The sequence below is a fragment of the Myzus persicae genome, unplaced genomic scaffold (assembly GCF_001856785.1).
Source record: "Myzus persicae strain clone G006 unplaced genomic scaffold, MPER_G0061.0, whole genome shotgun sequence".
Classification (NCBI taxonomy): domain Eukaryota; kingdom Metazoa; phylum Arthropoda; class Insecta; order Hemiptera; family Aphididae; genus Myzus; species Myzus persicae.
The window spans coordinates 52,769-69,358 of NW_019103978.1; the positions used below are offsets into that span (position 1 = coordinate 52,769).

The 16,590-nt window shown below is 26.3% G+C and overlaps 1 protein-coding gene across 2 annotated transcripts in view; it reads left to right on the forward strand.

Moving 5' to 3' along the window:
• Positions 1–16,590, forward strand: part of LOC111037148 (sodium channel protein 60E-like) — a 77,891-nt gene that overhangs the window by 35,654 nt on the left and 25,647 nt on the right. Inside the window, exons 7-15 of one of the 2 annotated variants that reach the window (XM_022319529.1) lie at positions 999–1,572; positions 5,029–5,216; positions 5,708–5,834; positions 7,715–7,929; positions 8,734–8,904; positions 11,630–11,823; positions 12,663–12,768; positions 13,015–13,140; positions 13,203–13,379. In XM_022319529.1, coding sequence (XP_022175221.1) covers positions 999–1,572; positions 5,029–5,216; positions 5,708–5,834; positions 7,715–7,929; positions 8,734–8,904; positions 11,630–11,823; positions 12,663–12,768; positions 13,015–13,140; positions 13,203–13,379 — 1,878 coding nt within the window. The remainder of the gene's footprint in view (positions 1–998; positions 1,573–5,028; positions 5,217–5,707; positions 5,835–7,714; positions 7,930–8,733; positions 8,905–11,629; positions 11,824–12,662; positions 12,769–13,014; positions 13,141–13,202; positions 13,380–16,590) is intronic. The other variant, XM_022319530.1, reaches the window with a different exon arrangement.

Below are 16,590 nucleotides of genomic sequence, written 5' to 3' on the forward strand. Positions count from 1 at the left end.
TTTTGGTTACAGTAGTGAGGTGGGATATATGGAGTTTAAAATTAATTTAAATTCATCGAAGAATTAAAGAAGTGAGAGAGATTTCATTGTTAATTATAGACATAGGCGTTGGTTAAAACAATTTCAGTTACATTCATATACCTACGAACTTGGTTTTGTCGTATATGTAGCGACTGGTTGTTCAGGATTAGTGGTGATTATTGATGTTTTTGGTTTTAAATTGTGTTGTGTTTATGGATAGATTGTTTGTAAATTGTGCCAACAAAAGTTGCAGTTAGCAAGGAGTGCAAGAGTTAGATGTGTGATTTTCCCCACATGAGAAGATAATATTATGCACAGTAGGTTCGGGTGTGGTTATGTTTGAAATATGTTGACACTTTAGTAATTGTCAACTTTTGTAGTGTTACTTTAATCTTTGTACAAGATAGGTGATAAAAAATATCGCTTTCGCTTCCATTGGGATCGATATCAATTAAAAATTCAACATAATTTTTTGCCTTTGAGTGATTCATTTCAAAAAAATATTCATGAGTTATGACCATTTATGTAATAAATCAATAATAATAGCTTAACATTATAATAACACATCCGACCGCTTGACACGCTTAGAGTGGTATTGTTTAATATTTAGTTTCGAAACTGAAATATTGAAAAAGTAATTTAAAAAAATAAAATATGCACACATATATATATAACCATATAGGATGTACGGCGTTTTAAATTTTACAGTCGATCAATATCCTCAAACGCAAAACCGAAAACACTTGTAACACTCGAATTGCGTATATATGCCAAGCATTTTACGGTATAATATAATGTATATACTCTTTACGGTGGTTTTCTACTACACCATGATTTAAGTATTTGATTTTTAAACAATTGTGAATTTTACGAATGTCAACCGCGATTTTTGTTTTCTTGACATATCGATAAGCCCGAGATGTGGCCTAGAAAATAAAAACAATATAATTAAAACGTACGATTTTGATGTGTTACAGGAGAGGCGAAAAGACTTGACGGACTACCGGGACGAATCGACGTTCAGTTTCGACCCTAGCCGCATCCCGGTCAAACAGCTGCAGGACAGACAGAACCGGGACAAGAAGAAAGTGGATGGCCGGAAAGGCATGCTACTTTCTTCGGTGACACGCAAACGGAAGAAGTCGCGAAGACGTCGAACGCCGTCTCAACAACGGTCACAACCGGAACTGCAACTGGAACTGCAACAGCGAAACGCCACGGACGATCGAGACACCTTGGACGGAGGAATGGAGGTGGACCCAGATGTGGAAATAGTGGCGTCGTCTGCGACGGTGTTGGCGTCGGAAACTGAAGCGTCGGCGGTGGCAGTGGCATTGGACCACGGTGAAGACGGTGACGATGGTGATGACGGTGACGACTCGGGTAGCCGTTCGTCAACGCCCCAACGAAAACTTTCGAGATCTCCCGACCCTCCAGCACAACCGGTCACCCCACCACCTCAACCAGAACCACCGCCTGCCACTTCTGCGGTAGCCAAACCCAACGTGGCTGCCGACAGTCTGCGGCCGTGCGCTCTGGTAGCTCCTCAAGGTAAGTGACACATGAACTGCAAATATTGTTCTTAATAGATGTACTTGTTTTTCTATTTTGTTTCCTATCGTTTCATTGTTTTTTTGTAGCAAAATACACTTTCCCCTAAATGTCCTAAATTTACTTACCTAGAGCCTACTTTCATTATCCAGTGTTATTTGTGTATTGATGTCCTCCATAATTTGGGCCATATATTCCAACCCTGATCAACCTTTTAAAAAGGCTTTCTCTAAGTATCAAGAAGTAAAATTGCCGGTGTGTAAAAAAGCTTGAACATTTAGTACCTACATAATTATAATATGTTTTCCATATTATAGCAATTGAAAAAAATGGATACATAATACATAATTTTTATAGGTATTTTGATGAAAAAAGATTAACTAAAAATAATTGTTGTAATTCAAAAATTATTAATCATAGAAACTTGGAACTTTTCACCATTATATATATTATTATTTTCTATTAACAATGAAATGTGAAAAATATTTAGACTAATTTTAACCTGATTATCCATGAACCTATCCACCACCATCCATGTCGATATTAATACAGAATTAACAAAATAAGCAACTTTAATTTATGGTATTTACTTAAAGTTAATAACAATACTATTTTATATGATTTAATACTATAATGATATACTATATGTTATGCATTTTGGTATTTGGCAAAAATTAGTTCATCATATTGTATCATTAATAGAAAATAATATTATGTAGTAATATAAATACATTATTACATGCTTAGAATTAAAGGCTGACACATCGTCTCTGCTCAGTCATTTTCTATGAATATTAATGTCACTGCAGTTTTTTAAAATTTGGATCTTAGTTTAAAAATACATCATTTTGATTTCCTCATATTTCTTACAAAAACAATAAACTCAATGAATATATTCTGATTTATACATCATTCAAAATTAAACTATAATATTCAATTATCCTTAATATATATCGGAGTCTTAAGTTTACAAATTGGTCTTTTTATAAGTTATAAGCTTAGAATCCAGACCAATAGAAATTTGAACATAATATAATTAAAGAATTTGAAAATTAAAAATTAAGTTCTGAAATAGTTATCTATTAAGTATTTATCAATGTTTTTTGACATTTGGAATAAAAAATAAATAATATATTTTTGTGATTTGCTATTCCAATGAAATGGTAGTTAGTCTAAACACTCACAACCACTTCCCATTATATTTCTCAAAAGACTGATGTAAAACTAGACTTTCTATTAATAAAAAATATTAAATAAATTAAAAAAAGAAGGATGGTTTTTATTTCAAATTAATTTTTTTTTATACGTCAGAAGATAACATTACAAATCCAAATATCTATATTGTCATTTCATTGATACGATTTTGATTAATCAAATAGTAAAAAAATATATGCTTAAGCAGTATAGACAGACAATTAGTATCATTTAGAATCTGAGGTACAATTATATCATAAATCAAAAATTTTGAATCTATGAAAGGATACAAATCTGAAAATAAATTTAAAAAAAATGTAATTTAAAAATAGTTTAGATTTCTGAGAAGATATTAAATAGGACAATATATAAAGATCTTTTTTTTGTAAAGCTGAAACATTAAATTAGTTTATAATATATATTTAAACTATTTTTTTTATTTAGTAAAAATCTGACTTTAATATTAAAATTATTCATTTATATGGAAAGAAAATATGTCTGCGTGAGTATTAAAAAAAATATTTCTATTACTCATTAAAATTAATTTAATATATAATTAGTAAGTTTGTTTAGCATAAATCATAATTAATAGAATTCTTACAAATTAAATTTCAACAAGAAATAAGATCAAACGCATAGTCTTTAAAAAACTTTGCACATAAATATAATTTACAATATTTCATTGAGTAATTGAATTTTTTTATTTACTCATGTAAAACCAAATCATCTTCCATGTAGTTTCGATTCACATATTTATTTATAACTTGTATTAGTTGTATTATACCTATTGTGATTCGCTTTATACTTTGAATGATACAATTGAAAAAAAGTGCTGATTCCAGGGTTGGTTAGGACACTGGAGTGGAATACTTAGGGCATTATATTTGAAAGCAATAATAAATCATTGCAATTGAAACACTTTTTCGAGCAAAAATCGGTTCACCTAAAAATGGTCAAGACTGATGTTAAAAACTGATGCTTGGCAGTTATATTTCTTCACCTTTTTTCTCGTACACTACAGAGAATAATGACCCCTTTAAATCTGTGTTCAATTTCTAGTTCATAACTTGAAACTTTTTGATATACTACTACATCATTGTAAAAATAGTATCTACCTGTTTTTAAGACTTCAAAATGTTATATAAGTACCGTATTCACACTATCCTTAAAATGTCTTAAAAATCTTAATTATATTTTAGTTTTTCAAGCACTATTAATTTGAAATCATTGTGTTATTCACATTATTTTACATTAAAATGAGAGGGATAAAACGAATCCCCAATAACTAATCTGTGATCACTCTATCCTATTCGTACTTTTTACTTCAATGTTTAAGCTTAATAGAAATGTATTTTCCTATCTAATTTTGGTAGACTGTATAAAGTTAGAATAAAAATTGATAAAATGTTCAATTTAATATTAATAGTAATAATAACAGCAAGGTTAAAGATACTATAAGACGAAAAATAATTAACATCTAATTATATAAGAAACATTCTTAAATCACTGAAATATACATATTCTATTACAAAATGTTGTAAATCTAATAATATTATTGTTGTCCTTTAGTTTCAAATAAATGTTAAAATACTGCTCTTACATTTTAGTAGGAAAAAATTGAATTTTCTGTTTTAATTTAAACTTTGGACTCGTGAAAGCTATTTTAGTTAAATAAATTAAAAATAAAATTCAGAATTATATTTTCTTTCTTCCCATTAAACTTAGAGATAACGAAAATTAAACGTTGTTGAACACTTCATATACCACTATCAAAGGGAATACTTTTCATATAACTCACTGATATAAAGTTTAATTTAATTTACCTTCGAGATAAAAAAAAAGTAAGAATTCTTGAATATAATATATTGTGGTGTCTGTTAAATAATGATTATTTGAGTTAAGTAAAGAACATAATATGCTAATAAGTATGAATAAATATATTATATTTTAAATTGATAAATAAAAACATACTATTTTCATGAAACCCAGAATTTAATACCCAGCTAAAAATTATTTTATCAAGTCATCAATTTGATAAATGTTCAATAATATTTTATGGATATGCAAATTTTAATTTATTTTTAAATTTTTTGAAATGTTGAATATTATTTAATTTATAAATATATATCATAAATATTATTTTCCTTTGTTATTACCAGTACCACTTATGCATATATACATATATTCAATATTAAAATTTTGAATATAGAACATGTTCGTCTTATTGATTCTTGAAACTGTTGTTGATGTTATTATAAAAAGGACGAGAACGATGGTTACTGGGTAGTAGACAAGGCAGTGCAAACACCAGTGAAGGAAATAACAGGGATTCATCACTGGACGACTCAGGTGTAGTAGATGATCATGATGATGGGGAAGCGACGTCGCAATCACAATCCCATCACACTTCACCACAACCACAGCAATGCGGATACCATCAGTTACCTCAGGTAACCTATATTGGGAGAAATTTAAAAAATACTTTCAAACTGTTGAATTTATAACACTTTAAATCATTATCAAAGAAAATTATAATTAAATTCGTTAATATTACTCCACTCAGTATAATTTTGAAGGACACATAAATAACTTTTTTGAATTTAATATCAACCCTTCAAAATATTATAGTTTATCCGATGCACTATAATGTCTCCTTATTAAATATAACACATTATTTTTTAAGTATTTTGTATCCATCAACAAAGTAACATATTATAAAATAAACTACTCTTAGTGAAAATTAAATTCAAAAATAATATATTTCGTTACGACAACGTAACCCATATCCATTGTTCAAAAATATACATGGTATTCGTACTTTTTGAACGAATTATTTTTTGTCTTACATTCGTCTTATGTATTTAAATTGATTGAGGTGCTCTAAATTATAAACTTAAAGTTTTCTTTACGTTTATACCAGAATGTAAAATATTAATTTCAGAATCCCACCAACGATAATGGTTTAGCTGTATCAAAAAGCATTAAAGTGATCAAATGCAATGGGCTGAAAACAAAACCATTTGGCCGCAACGGCGAGGCCGAGTACGTGTCTCAGGTGGTGGTTATTGGTATGTGTACATTAATAACAGTATTAACTCCCTGTGCCGCCTCTAAAACTGTAATAGCTTGGAAAATAATAGTCTGTGTAAGATCTGTTTGCTAAACTATCAACGATACACTCACGATAATAATAATATTAGTGTATTGTATTACTTGACCATTTATGATAAACTTCACATAAGTAATAATTCCAAATTACATGGATGATTTTATTTTTGCCACAATCATTACAAATTAAAATTAATAATAACACACTTGATAATACACTTATTTACATCAGACCTACATATAAATATCACTATTTTAGGATCCCTGTTGGTTTTTAAAGACTTGTCTTCTAAAATATAATTATTATAATTGGTTAAACATGACCTATAGTCTTTAAGGTTTAGTATAAATAACCGTGACTATTAACTATTATCTACTATCATCAACTTGTATCTCCGTGTCATGTAATATAAATGTTTATTTAACTTGTAGTTTTAAATAGTACCGTTTACAAGAATATAATTGTTGAATTTAATTTGAACAAATAAAATAATATCTTTCTTCTAATACATTCAATATTATAAAACTTCTTACTTCATTAAATTTTTAGAATCATAGATATCTTTTAAAATATTTAGATTTTATGAATAGAATAATCATTAATAATTTAAATATTTTTATTTTTCATCAAAAAATTAATAGAATATTTAAACATTATGAATAATATAATATACTAAAATGAGCTATTCTCAAACTTTGTCACTATTTGATAAAAATATTGTTATTCCTTATAATTTAGGTTGTATTACATCGAGGAACTATTAATTTGTGGTAATTGTGTTAACATTAAGTTACTTAAATTTAATTTCAATAGTTTAATTTAAACTTTAAAGTATAGCTTCAACAAAAAAGAATATCAAATTTAAAAAGTCAGATTCTATTGGTAGGTACAAATTATAGGTAAATATTGAAAAATTATGTTTTTTTTGTATTTTAATCCAAAACCATTCACTGTTTCGCGATTCGTGAGTCATCTACATAATATAAATATAAAATAAATTGTATAATATTTACATAGCTGTACATTTACTAAATTGTCATAAAAATGTATTTTTAATATTAACCAAGTGAAACTATTTAAAAACTGTGTACAATATTTACAATAATTTTACTATAAAGTCACAACTCTATTATATTAATTGAATTGAATTGTTATTATTTTATTCAGTGACTTAAAAATATATACAAATGAGTCTTAATCCATCAGTGGATAATTTAATGTTACTGCAACTCAACATTTTTTATGAATTCATTGTTTGATATTGTTAGCTTATTTAAATATCTAATTCATATAAGTATACTTATAATATTATTATTTTTCTATTTTTATGCATATTCATATGTATTAAATAAACTTTAAAATTTAATTGTAATTGATTTAAACAAAAAAAGGATAACATATAATATAATATACATAACAATTACATTAATATTGAACACTATTATTATTTTGAAAAGTTAAAGGCATAAAGAATTCTTACATTTGATCTCTTTTTTTTTACTTTTTTTTGGTTAATTAACTATCAAATTTATATTTTTAAATGGAGACCAATATTTTTAGTTTTATAATCTAAATTAAAATACTTTTATTTTACCATTTTCTTTTAAAGACGTGTGTTCCAAACAACAATTACATTTAAATTATAATAGGTACACAACCCAACTATTTATATTATTTGTTAGATAAATACAATTAATTTACAATAGGACAGTGGTTTCAAATGTACATAAATTTCGCTAGACGAAATGAAATATTGTAATGCATATAAATGTTTGAATATTTGTAGCTCTGTTATCTAATCACAGTGATAATTTATAAATGTATCATTTTTATTATTAGATGGTTTAGTTGATCGAAATTGTTCGAATTGCAACAGAAATTGCGTTGACTACCAGACATGGTTGAGAGTCCAAAACTGCCTGCATAAAGTGGTTAGAGATCCATTATTCGAGTTGTTTATTATGGCATGTATCATATGCAATACAATAGTGTTGGCTATTGAACATCACGGGATGTCACAAAATGTACGTAACATTTTGGATGTTGGAAACAAGGTAATTCATTTATATTTTACTTTAAAAGTATGTCTTTCGTGACCGCATAATTAAAATGAAAAATATTATCTATAATAAACATATTGTAGTTTCTAATAATGTTTAATTAGTAAAATATTTTAATACCTTCTAGCTACAACTTAAGCACATAAAGTGTTCACATTTGGCGATTTGTAGGTTTAATCAATCTAATAATATTTGTGAATTGAAATTGAGTTTAATATTGGTTTTATATTTAAAAATAAAAAAGTTAGTGAGTTAACAGTTATTTTTATATATTTACCTATCCTATTTATAAAGCCATTTATTATTTTTTTAATCTATACTAACAGCAGATTAGTAGAGCGCCATAATCATTTTCAAATGATTGATTTTGATAAAATTGATGTTTGATTAGCATACAAAAAATAACAACGGTATAAATCATACTATTTAATATAAATGAGTAAACAAAATAATATTGAAAAATCAGTAACATGAATATAATATTTGTTAAAAGGTACTATTATTTTATTTTATCATCACATCATCATTATCATCAAAAACTCTGTAACAGTTTTAGTTACCACCTTCAGTGTCCTCCAAGTTTCTCAAACTTTTCTAAATTATATTTTATTTTATGTATTTTAAATTTTTAAATAATTTCCCCACATTTGCTCAATGGATTTATTCAACAAACATAAAATCCAGATTAAGCTAATTGGAATTAGGGTTGAGATCGAATAAAAACAACAGTTTCAATATTCGATTTCTTATAATCTTTTATCATGTTAATTCAATAGGTAACCAATTTAATCTTTTCAGGTCTTCACAACTATTTTTACTGTAGAATGTCTATTCAAGTTAATTGCTTTAAGTAATGAATTTTTCAATTGTGGTTGGAACATATTTGACATGATCATCGTGACAGCTAGCTTGTTAGATTTATCATTTGAAATGATCGATGGTTTATCAGTTCTTCGCTGTTTGAGACTGGTAAGAACATTTTTATTCAAATTAATAAGATAATAATTATACTTTCACAATAACTATTAATTTATGTGAAATTTTGCAAAAATAAACAATTCAATATACTAACTGCATGAACTTGATGGTTATGTTTGCTTATTATTAAATGACTGTTGAATAAATGCAATCGATATAAAATATTTATTGTTATATTTATAAAGCTTATTTTCTCATTTTTAAATATTTAATTTTAGCGTAGAATTTTTTCAAACTGACGTTAAATGAAAGTTCAACAGAAGTGTCTTGTATCACAAACGATGAAAAAAGTTTCGCTTATTTGCTATGGGATTATTATTTGTTTTTTTTTTTTTATTAATCTACAGACTCGTAAATCCGTAGAAACACAGAGTGGTTTCACAAACACACGTATATATCATAGCAATACCGTTATAAATATGTCAGAGTAGCTTAACCGTTTGTTTTTAATTTTTTTAAATTACGTACAAACGTTTTTAATTCTATTGTCTTTTTAAAAATAAATTAGATGAATGTATTAACATATTTATATATCAATATTAACATTTCAACCTCTTGATTTTAGTCGTTAAAACTTACCAGTAAAATACATCTCGACAGTCACTGGATTGTGGCTGCAATACCATACGTAACTGCAAAATTAGAGATTTTTCAGGAGAGGCAAAAACTAATTAATTTAATTCCAAGAAATAAATTATCCGATTTTAATTTCCTCGGATTAATAAAAAGATAATAAAATTGTTTGTTTTATGAAATATAATTTAATCTATTTTATAAAACTTACAAAAAAAAATAAGATAAAAAATTGTGAGATTGAGATACATAAATACATGATACGATTTGCTTAAAAACAAATATTCAATGTGTAATTTATATATATTTTGTTTATGTTAACAATATTGTTCTATGTTATAGTTCATACCACAATAATACAATAAAGAAACTAAAATAATATTTAAACATTCAATTTTCTTTGAAATTGTAAATAATGTTAACTCTTAAATTTATTTTAGTATATATAATAATATATATGTATTGAGCGGTAACATAAAGCAGTTGACAATCATATACTACATTATGTTTAGTATACATCATATTGTTTTGTCATAGTGAAAACTCTAAGTAATTCAATATAATTTACATAAAATATACAATAGATTAACATTACAAGTATTTAAAATATTTGTATTTAAACAAAACGTATCACAATATAATATTAATTCGTATCTTTATAATGTTTTTGTAATACCTCGCAAGTACTATAAAATAAATCGAATTATATAATTAATATAAATTACAGAATTTTCAAGCTCCATTAAGCTTCTTTTATTAATTTAAGGAAAGAAAATTGCACAATTATTTTTCTGAATCAAATTAATTAGTTTTGTGTCTCCTTTAAACAATCTTTAATTATGTTTATTTTGCAGTTACGTGGTATAGTGGTAAACTAAAATTATAATTAAAATAAAATATTGACCATCTAGAGAAAATACAGAGAAAAAGTTTTTGCTTATGATTTTTTATGAATTAGTTAGGATAATAATAAAAGAAAATTAAATGATATTGTATAAAAAACATCCTAAAAGCAAATTGTCATCGGTGAAGTACATTTATGACATTTATGTTATAACTTTCAAATTACAAAGTCTCTGCATATAGAGAAAAATAATAGCTCAACCTAACCTTGAATCGTACAACATTTCCAAAACAATATATAATATAATATATAAGACATTTCATATGCTCGGAATACTGGCCTTTTGTCTATTGAAAATGGTAATTGACTTGGCCGTCTCGTACATATCATTCAACCGTAGTATTCCTTATAAGTGATGATCTTATGAGTTATGTTTCAAGAATGCGCCTGGCAGACTGTAAATTGCGTCCGCAGTAGGTACTGTTCGGGTTTTTAGGAGAAACGAATAGCGGCGATGGGAGCGAGGTAAGGGTGTAATAAACTGCATCCATGTTTTCCGAATAGCTATATAAGACATAAGCCACCTACCGTTATATTATGCAAAGTGCCGGGTTAAAATATGTCAGACCTAAAACGAAAACCGGCAGGTTAAAAACCATTAAACATTTTCCGGTTATGGTAGGTATCGTTTCGTGTTCTCCAAAACTGCAGTAGGTAGTTATAACTTATATAATATAACCAAAGATACCCCTGTTGCCGTTTAGGACGTTTATTGTTTTGTCACCATGGTGCTATTTAATTTATTCGACTGTATACGATTTGTGAGCACGTGTCTGGTTGAGAACGGGAAGCCTAAAAACGGATCACTGTATCCACTTAAATTATATTAATATAACATAATATGATTGTAAATCAAAGTTTAAAAATATGTGTTCCTATTATATTATATGTACAAATGCATGTGCAGCGTGTGTACATAATCGTTTTCGAGAAAATAAGATTTCCAGTAGGTTGCTCCTTTTCCCCGAGTGCCCTCCCCTACGCTACGCCCTAGTATAATACAATACAATACTATAGAATCATGTTTTTATAAATTCGGACACTGAGACCAGGGGGAAGTAATATTGTTATCGGTTTGAAAAATTTCTAACGGCATGGGACATTAACTTTTGTCGTAATTGGGTGAAATGAAGCACGGCCGCTGAAACGTTGGTGACTTGACTGATTTACCGCTTTACACACATTATTACAGAGCGTTTTGATTAATTACACAGCCGTTAATCTTTTTTTTTCAATTAGCTTCGAGTTTTAAAACTGGCTCAATCTTGGACTACCATGAAAGTACTGTTGAGCATCATCATATCGACCATCGGAGCTCTCGGTAACCTTACATTTGTCCTCATTATCATTATATATATATTTGCCGTCATCGGCATGCAGCTATTCTCAAAAGAATATATGCCAGAAAAATTTGATCCAGATCCTGTACCGAGGTAATAAATACATTCTTAATTTCTTTCATACTTTTATCTAATTAAATGTCACTTTATTATTAGGTCAAAAAAACTAATTAACAATTATTATGTATAAATTAATGAACTACGTAACTTGATTATATATAATATGTATAGCATATAATATATTATATACTTGATAAACAAAAAGTATAAATAGTAATTTGATATCATGTATTTCCAAGTTAAATTTTTACATTATGGTATTATATGATAACGAATTGTGTAGTAACAATTGTTGTTTACAACTATAAAATTAATTACTGATTAAAATGGCAAAATCAAATTTTCAAATCTTAAAAAATTAAAAACATTATTAATTCTGCTGAATATTTTGAACTATTGTGATTCGTGACAACCATCATATTTTGAGTGGTTCCTTATTACAATGCTATAGGATTAAAATATGTTAGAGTATTGAACGAAATTTTATGGCTAAAGTCACTTGTCAATATTGTCAGTGATACTTTAAATCATGGAGTGCACGATAATTGTCTTAGTAATGAAAATATCTATTATAAAAGAATCATTTGTAAAACAGTGTGTTATATAACATGATAAATATTTAAGAATATTCTATTGATTTCCAATTCATTATTAATACTACGATCATAAATGATATAGCTTTAAAATAAATATCTTAATATTAAGCTAATTAAAGAAGCTAATTATGTCTTAAAATATGTTTTAAAATGTCAGAATTACTTGGGATAAGATTATTTTATTATTCTATTAGTACTAATGTATTATACTTCATAATTAAAAATTGCATATTAAAATAATCATTAATAATCGCTTTATTTGGTGGCTTTTTGTAGATGGAATTTTTCAGATTTTTTTCACTCGTTCATGATGATTTTTCGAATTCTTTGTGGAGAATGGATTGAACCATTGTGGGATTGTATGAAAGCTGAAGAGAAAGAGGTATGTTATTAATCTTGATTAAAATTCCCCAGAGAAATAATTTCACTATTTACTACATTTTAATATTATTTTTAAGTTTATATTTTTTTATTTATAATAATGTGAACATATAAAATAATCTACAACTGACATCAAGGCAGTTTTTTAGTTATAAAGTATTATACTTGAGCTTCTTGGTGGATTATTTACTTAAAGATATAATATAAAAAGTATAAGGCTAAAATTACTTTTATTGACTTTCCTTAGGGTTTTGGTATATGCTTTGCAATATTTTTGCCCGCACTGGTGATGGGTAACTTCATGGTTCTTAACTTGTTTTTGGCGTTGTTACTCAACAGTTTCAATTCTGAAGAGTTAAAATCAAAAAAAGAGGTAAGATATCGAATTATATTCATAAAACAATAAAACAACCTATGTCGTTGGATATAATTTAGCAAGGTCAGCAAGAAGTAGACGAAGAAATGGCTCATTACAGAGAAAGATGGGCCCATCATGTTAGAGTAATCAGTAACGTTTGCCAAAAGTGTAGAGCTCAAAATTCGTCAAGAAGGTCCTCAATTTCTTTGTCAAATATCCCAAAAGATACAATTGTATCTCTCGTAGATTATGAGGTATACAGACAAACAATATACATGTTTTTCTTTGGCTTTTCTACACGTTTTGCTGTGTAGGTACACAATTGCCTTTTAACTTACACCAAAAAATGAACTAAATGTTCTCGCAATGAAAACAGCAAAAATAAGTTTAAAAATAAAAACTATTTTAATTTGTTTAATAAAAAATATATCAATCTCACGTTTGTTTTTAAAACTCGACACGCTTTGACACTCGAGCACACCTAATATGGGGTACAATTTTACAATATCTTTATTTTATTCGCACAAAATGTCTTTTACTGACTAATGATTTGAGTATGAATTATTTTTCAGCGCACACATATTACACAAATTCAAAATAATAAGATGTTTTGCACCTTTTTAGGTGTATCATATACCTAATCAAAAAGTTGAATACAAACAATTTCTGTATAAATTATTTCAATTTTCTTAATGCTATTTTGTAATGCTCTAATATAATCTTCAAACAAATAGGTACTACATAATTCACAGCTTCTAAATATAATTAAATATCGGCTTGTACATTAAAAATAATTCAATAATTAAATTGTAATTAACTAATCAATTATTAATAACTGTATTGTTTTTAAAATGTTGTAATTATTATTTATTGATAATGCACTTATAACAAACATTATTCCAATAACAATTTTTTTTTTATACATATTATATAAGCTATTTAAAAATAAAACATTATTATTCTCTATTATATACAAAAATTCTTGTTTATATCTTCTAGATAATAATTGCTGTGGCAACCAAAAATTAAATAAATTATTATTATTATTGTTATTATAATATAATCTCTATTATTTAAAAAAGTTTAATATATTTTATCTTTCAAGGAATTTTATTTTTAAATAGTTTAAATTACAGATATTAAATATCAAGATGCAATGGGGGTCACCCTTTGGTCATAGAAATGAAAACTCCAGGGAGGAGGGGTCAGAATAGGCCTACTGGGGCTCTTGACCACCCAGGGGGTCGGCGAGCGAAAAGAGCAGGAGAAAAGCCCCCTAGCTTTTTAATAAAATACTTTAATTAATTTTTAATAACAAACAATATTTTAACCAAACAACGTTTTTAATTTTATAAAACATATTTTTTTTTAGATTTGTTTGTTTGTTTGAATAAAATAATTATGCTACATCAGGCTCAAATGTATAGCACAAAATATTTAAGTTCATGCATCCCTTCTAAAAATAATTATTTCTATCATTTCTCAGATGAGTGGCATTTAACGGAAATCCACCATGCATGACTAACTACTATAAAAAAAAACAATCGGTCTTAACCCTTTAAATGTATACTTACATTAATAAACATATCACTTAATAGTTAAACGAAAAAACTATACTCAACCTCAGAAATCTATAAAAACAGGTTGGATATGTTAGTATATACTTTTTATAACATTATTATAATTATTTAAATTAGGATGTAACCAAAAGTGTTGCTACTTAGTGACTTCTTTAATTAAATCATGCATGTCAAAATACACTTTTATAATAAATAATATATAAAATATAAATATTACATAAGCGTTTATTTACCAAAATAATTGAAAATAATATAAACGTTGGTATTTACTGCATTAATTTTGATGAAGGTTATTTCTTTTTTTATAACAGTATACTCGTACGTTTTATGACATATTGAATAATTTTTTATAATATAAAACCATACAATTTCAATAATAAATATAACAGTTAAAAAATGTGTATCTTTGACATTTTGAAAGATACATAGGTAAATGCATACTAAATAATTTCAAATTATTTATTTAAATGCCATGAATATTTATTACTTTTAGTATCGATAAATTAAAAAATAACTGATTATGTGATATTTTATTAATACATATATATATCATATATTAAATTTTAACGAATAAATGCATAATAATAAATAAATATATATACATATTTATTTATTATTACACATTTATTCGTTAAAATTTAAATACTCTATATATTTAAAGTAATATCTAAAATATAAAATATCTGAAAAAATCATTGACAAAGAACATTGTAAAAAATATTTACAACCGTTAAATTTATCTTTGAATATATATTTATGTCTTAGGGGAAAATACTGTATCTATAATATAATATTATTAAATAAACAAACTTTTTAATATAAAATAATATTTTATACTCTTATTCTAAGGTGTGGTCGGAATGTTTTTTATTTTTAAAATTATTTAAATAAATAATAAAGGTAATTTAATACTGCAGAAAAATATCTGAACTAAAAAAAAGTTTCAATTGGGTTAAATATTTGTTGGTAACAAAATAGAGCATTTGCGCAATGATTACAACCACGTTGTATTGCAAGGGACACATAATGTTGTTAGTAAATAATTGTAAAATCTTTAAAGTGTACATTTTTTTTTTGAAAGAATCTTTTTTTTATTTAATATTTCAATAACGTTAAAATGTATAAATAAAAGATATTAAAAATCACAATGATTTCATTTTAGAAAACCAAGAATGAATTTACATGGCACACTTCAGTGCCCTTTTAAATGCTCGTATCTCGTATGTGTTTTTAATGAATTCACATTAATTCCAACGAAAAAAAAATTAATAAACGAATGATTACCCCTTTAACTGTATTCCATAACCCCTCTGACCGAAATTTATGTTTGATATTTTTTATTGTTTCTTATTAGCTAAAGTGTTTAAAGTCTTAGAAGAATAACTTCTTACGGAAAGTTGGTTTTCTAACAATCGTGGTAAATTCTTTAGGTTCAGAACTTTTTTAATTTTGCATAAGTATAGACATTTTTTACAAAAAAAACATATTATACACGGACTATCTTATAAATATACATTTGAAAAATAACTCCGATCTATTTAAAATTGTTGAAAACATTCTACAGGTGTATTTTATTTGGAAAATCCATATCATTCTGGGTATTGCACAATTCCTTTCTTTTACACTTTGTTGTCTAAACCAATTCGTACATTCCGAATATTTTTTGCTACCTATTCAAAAGAGGGGTTTCACTGAGGGGTTTAATAAAAACTACAAAATCCATATTTTCATTGTGTTTTTCATATTTTTTTTTATAAATGTTTGTGCTTACATAGTTTAACTCAGCGTAGAATAGGTATATAATATTGTTATTATGCATTTGAAAGCAATGATAAATCATCACATTCGAAAAACAATTCTAAGTGAAGTTCTCAGGTTTATTACA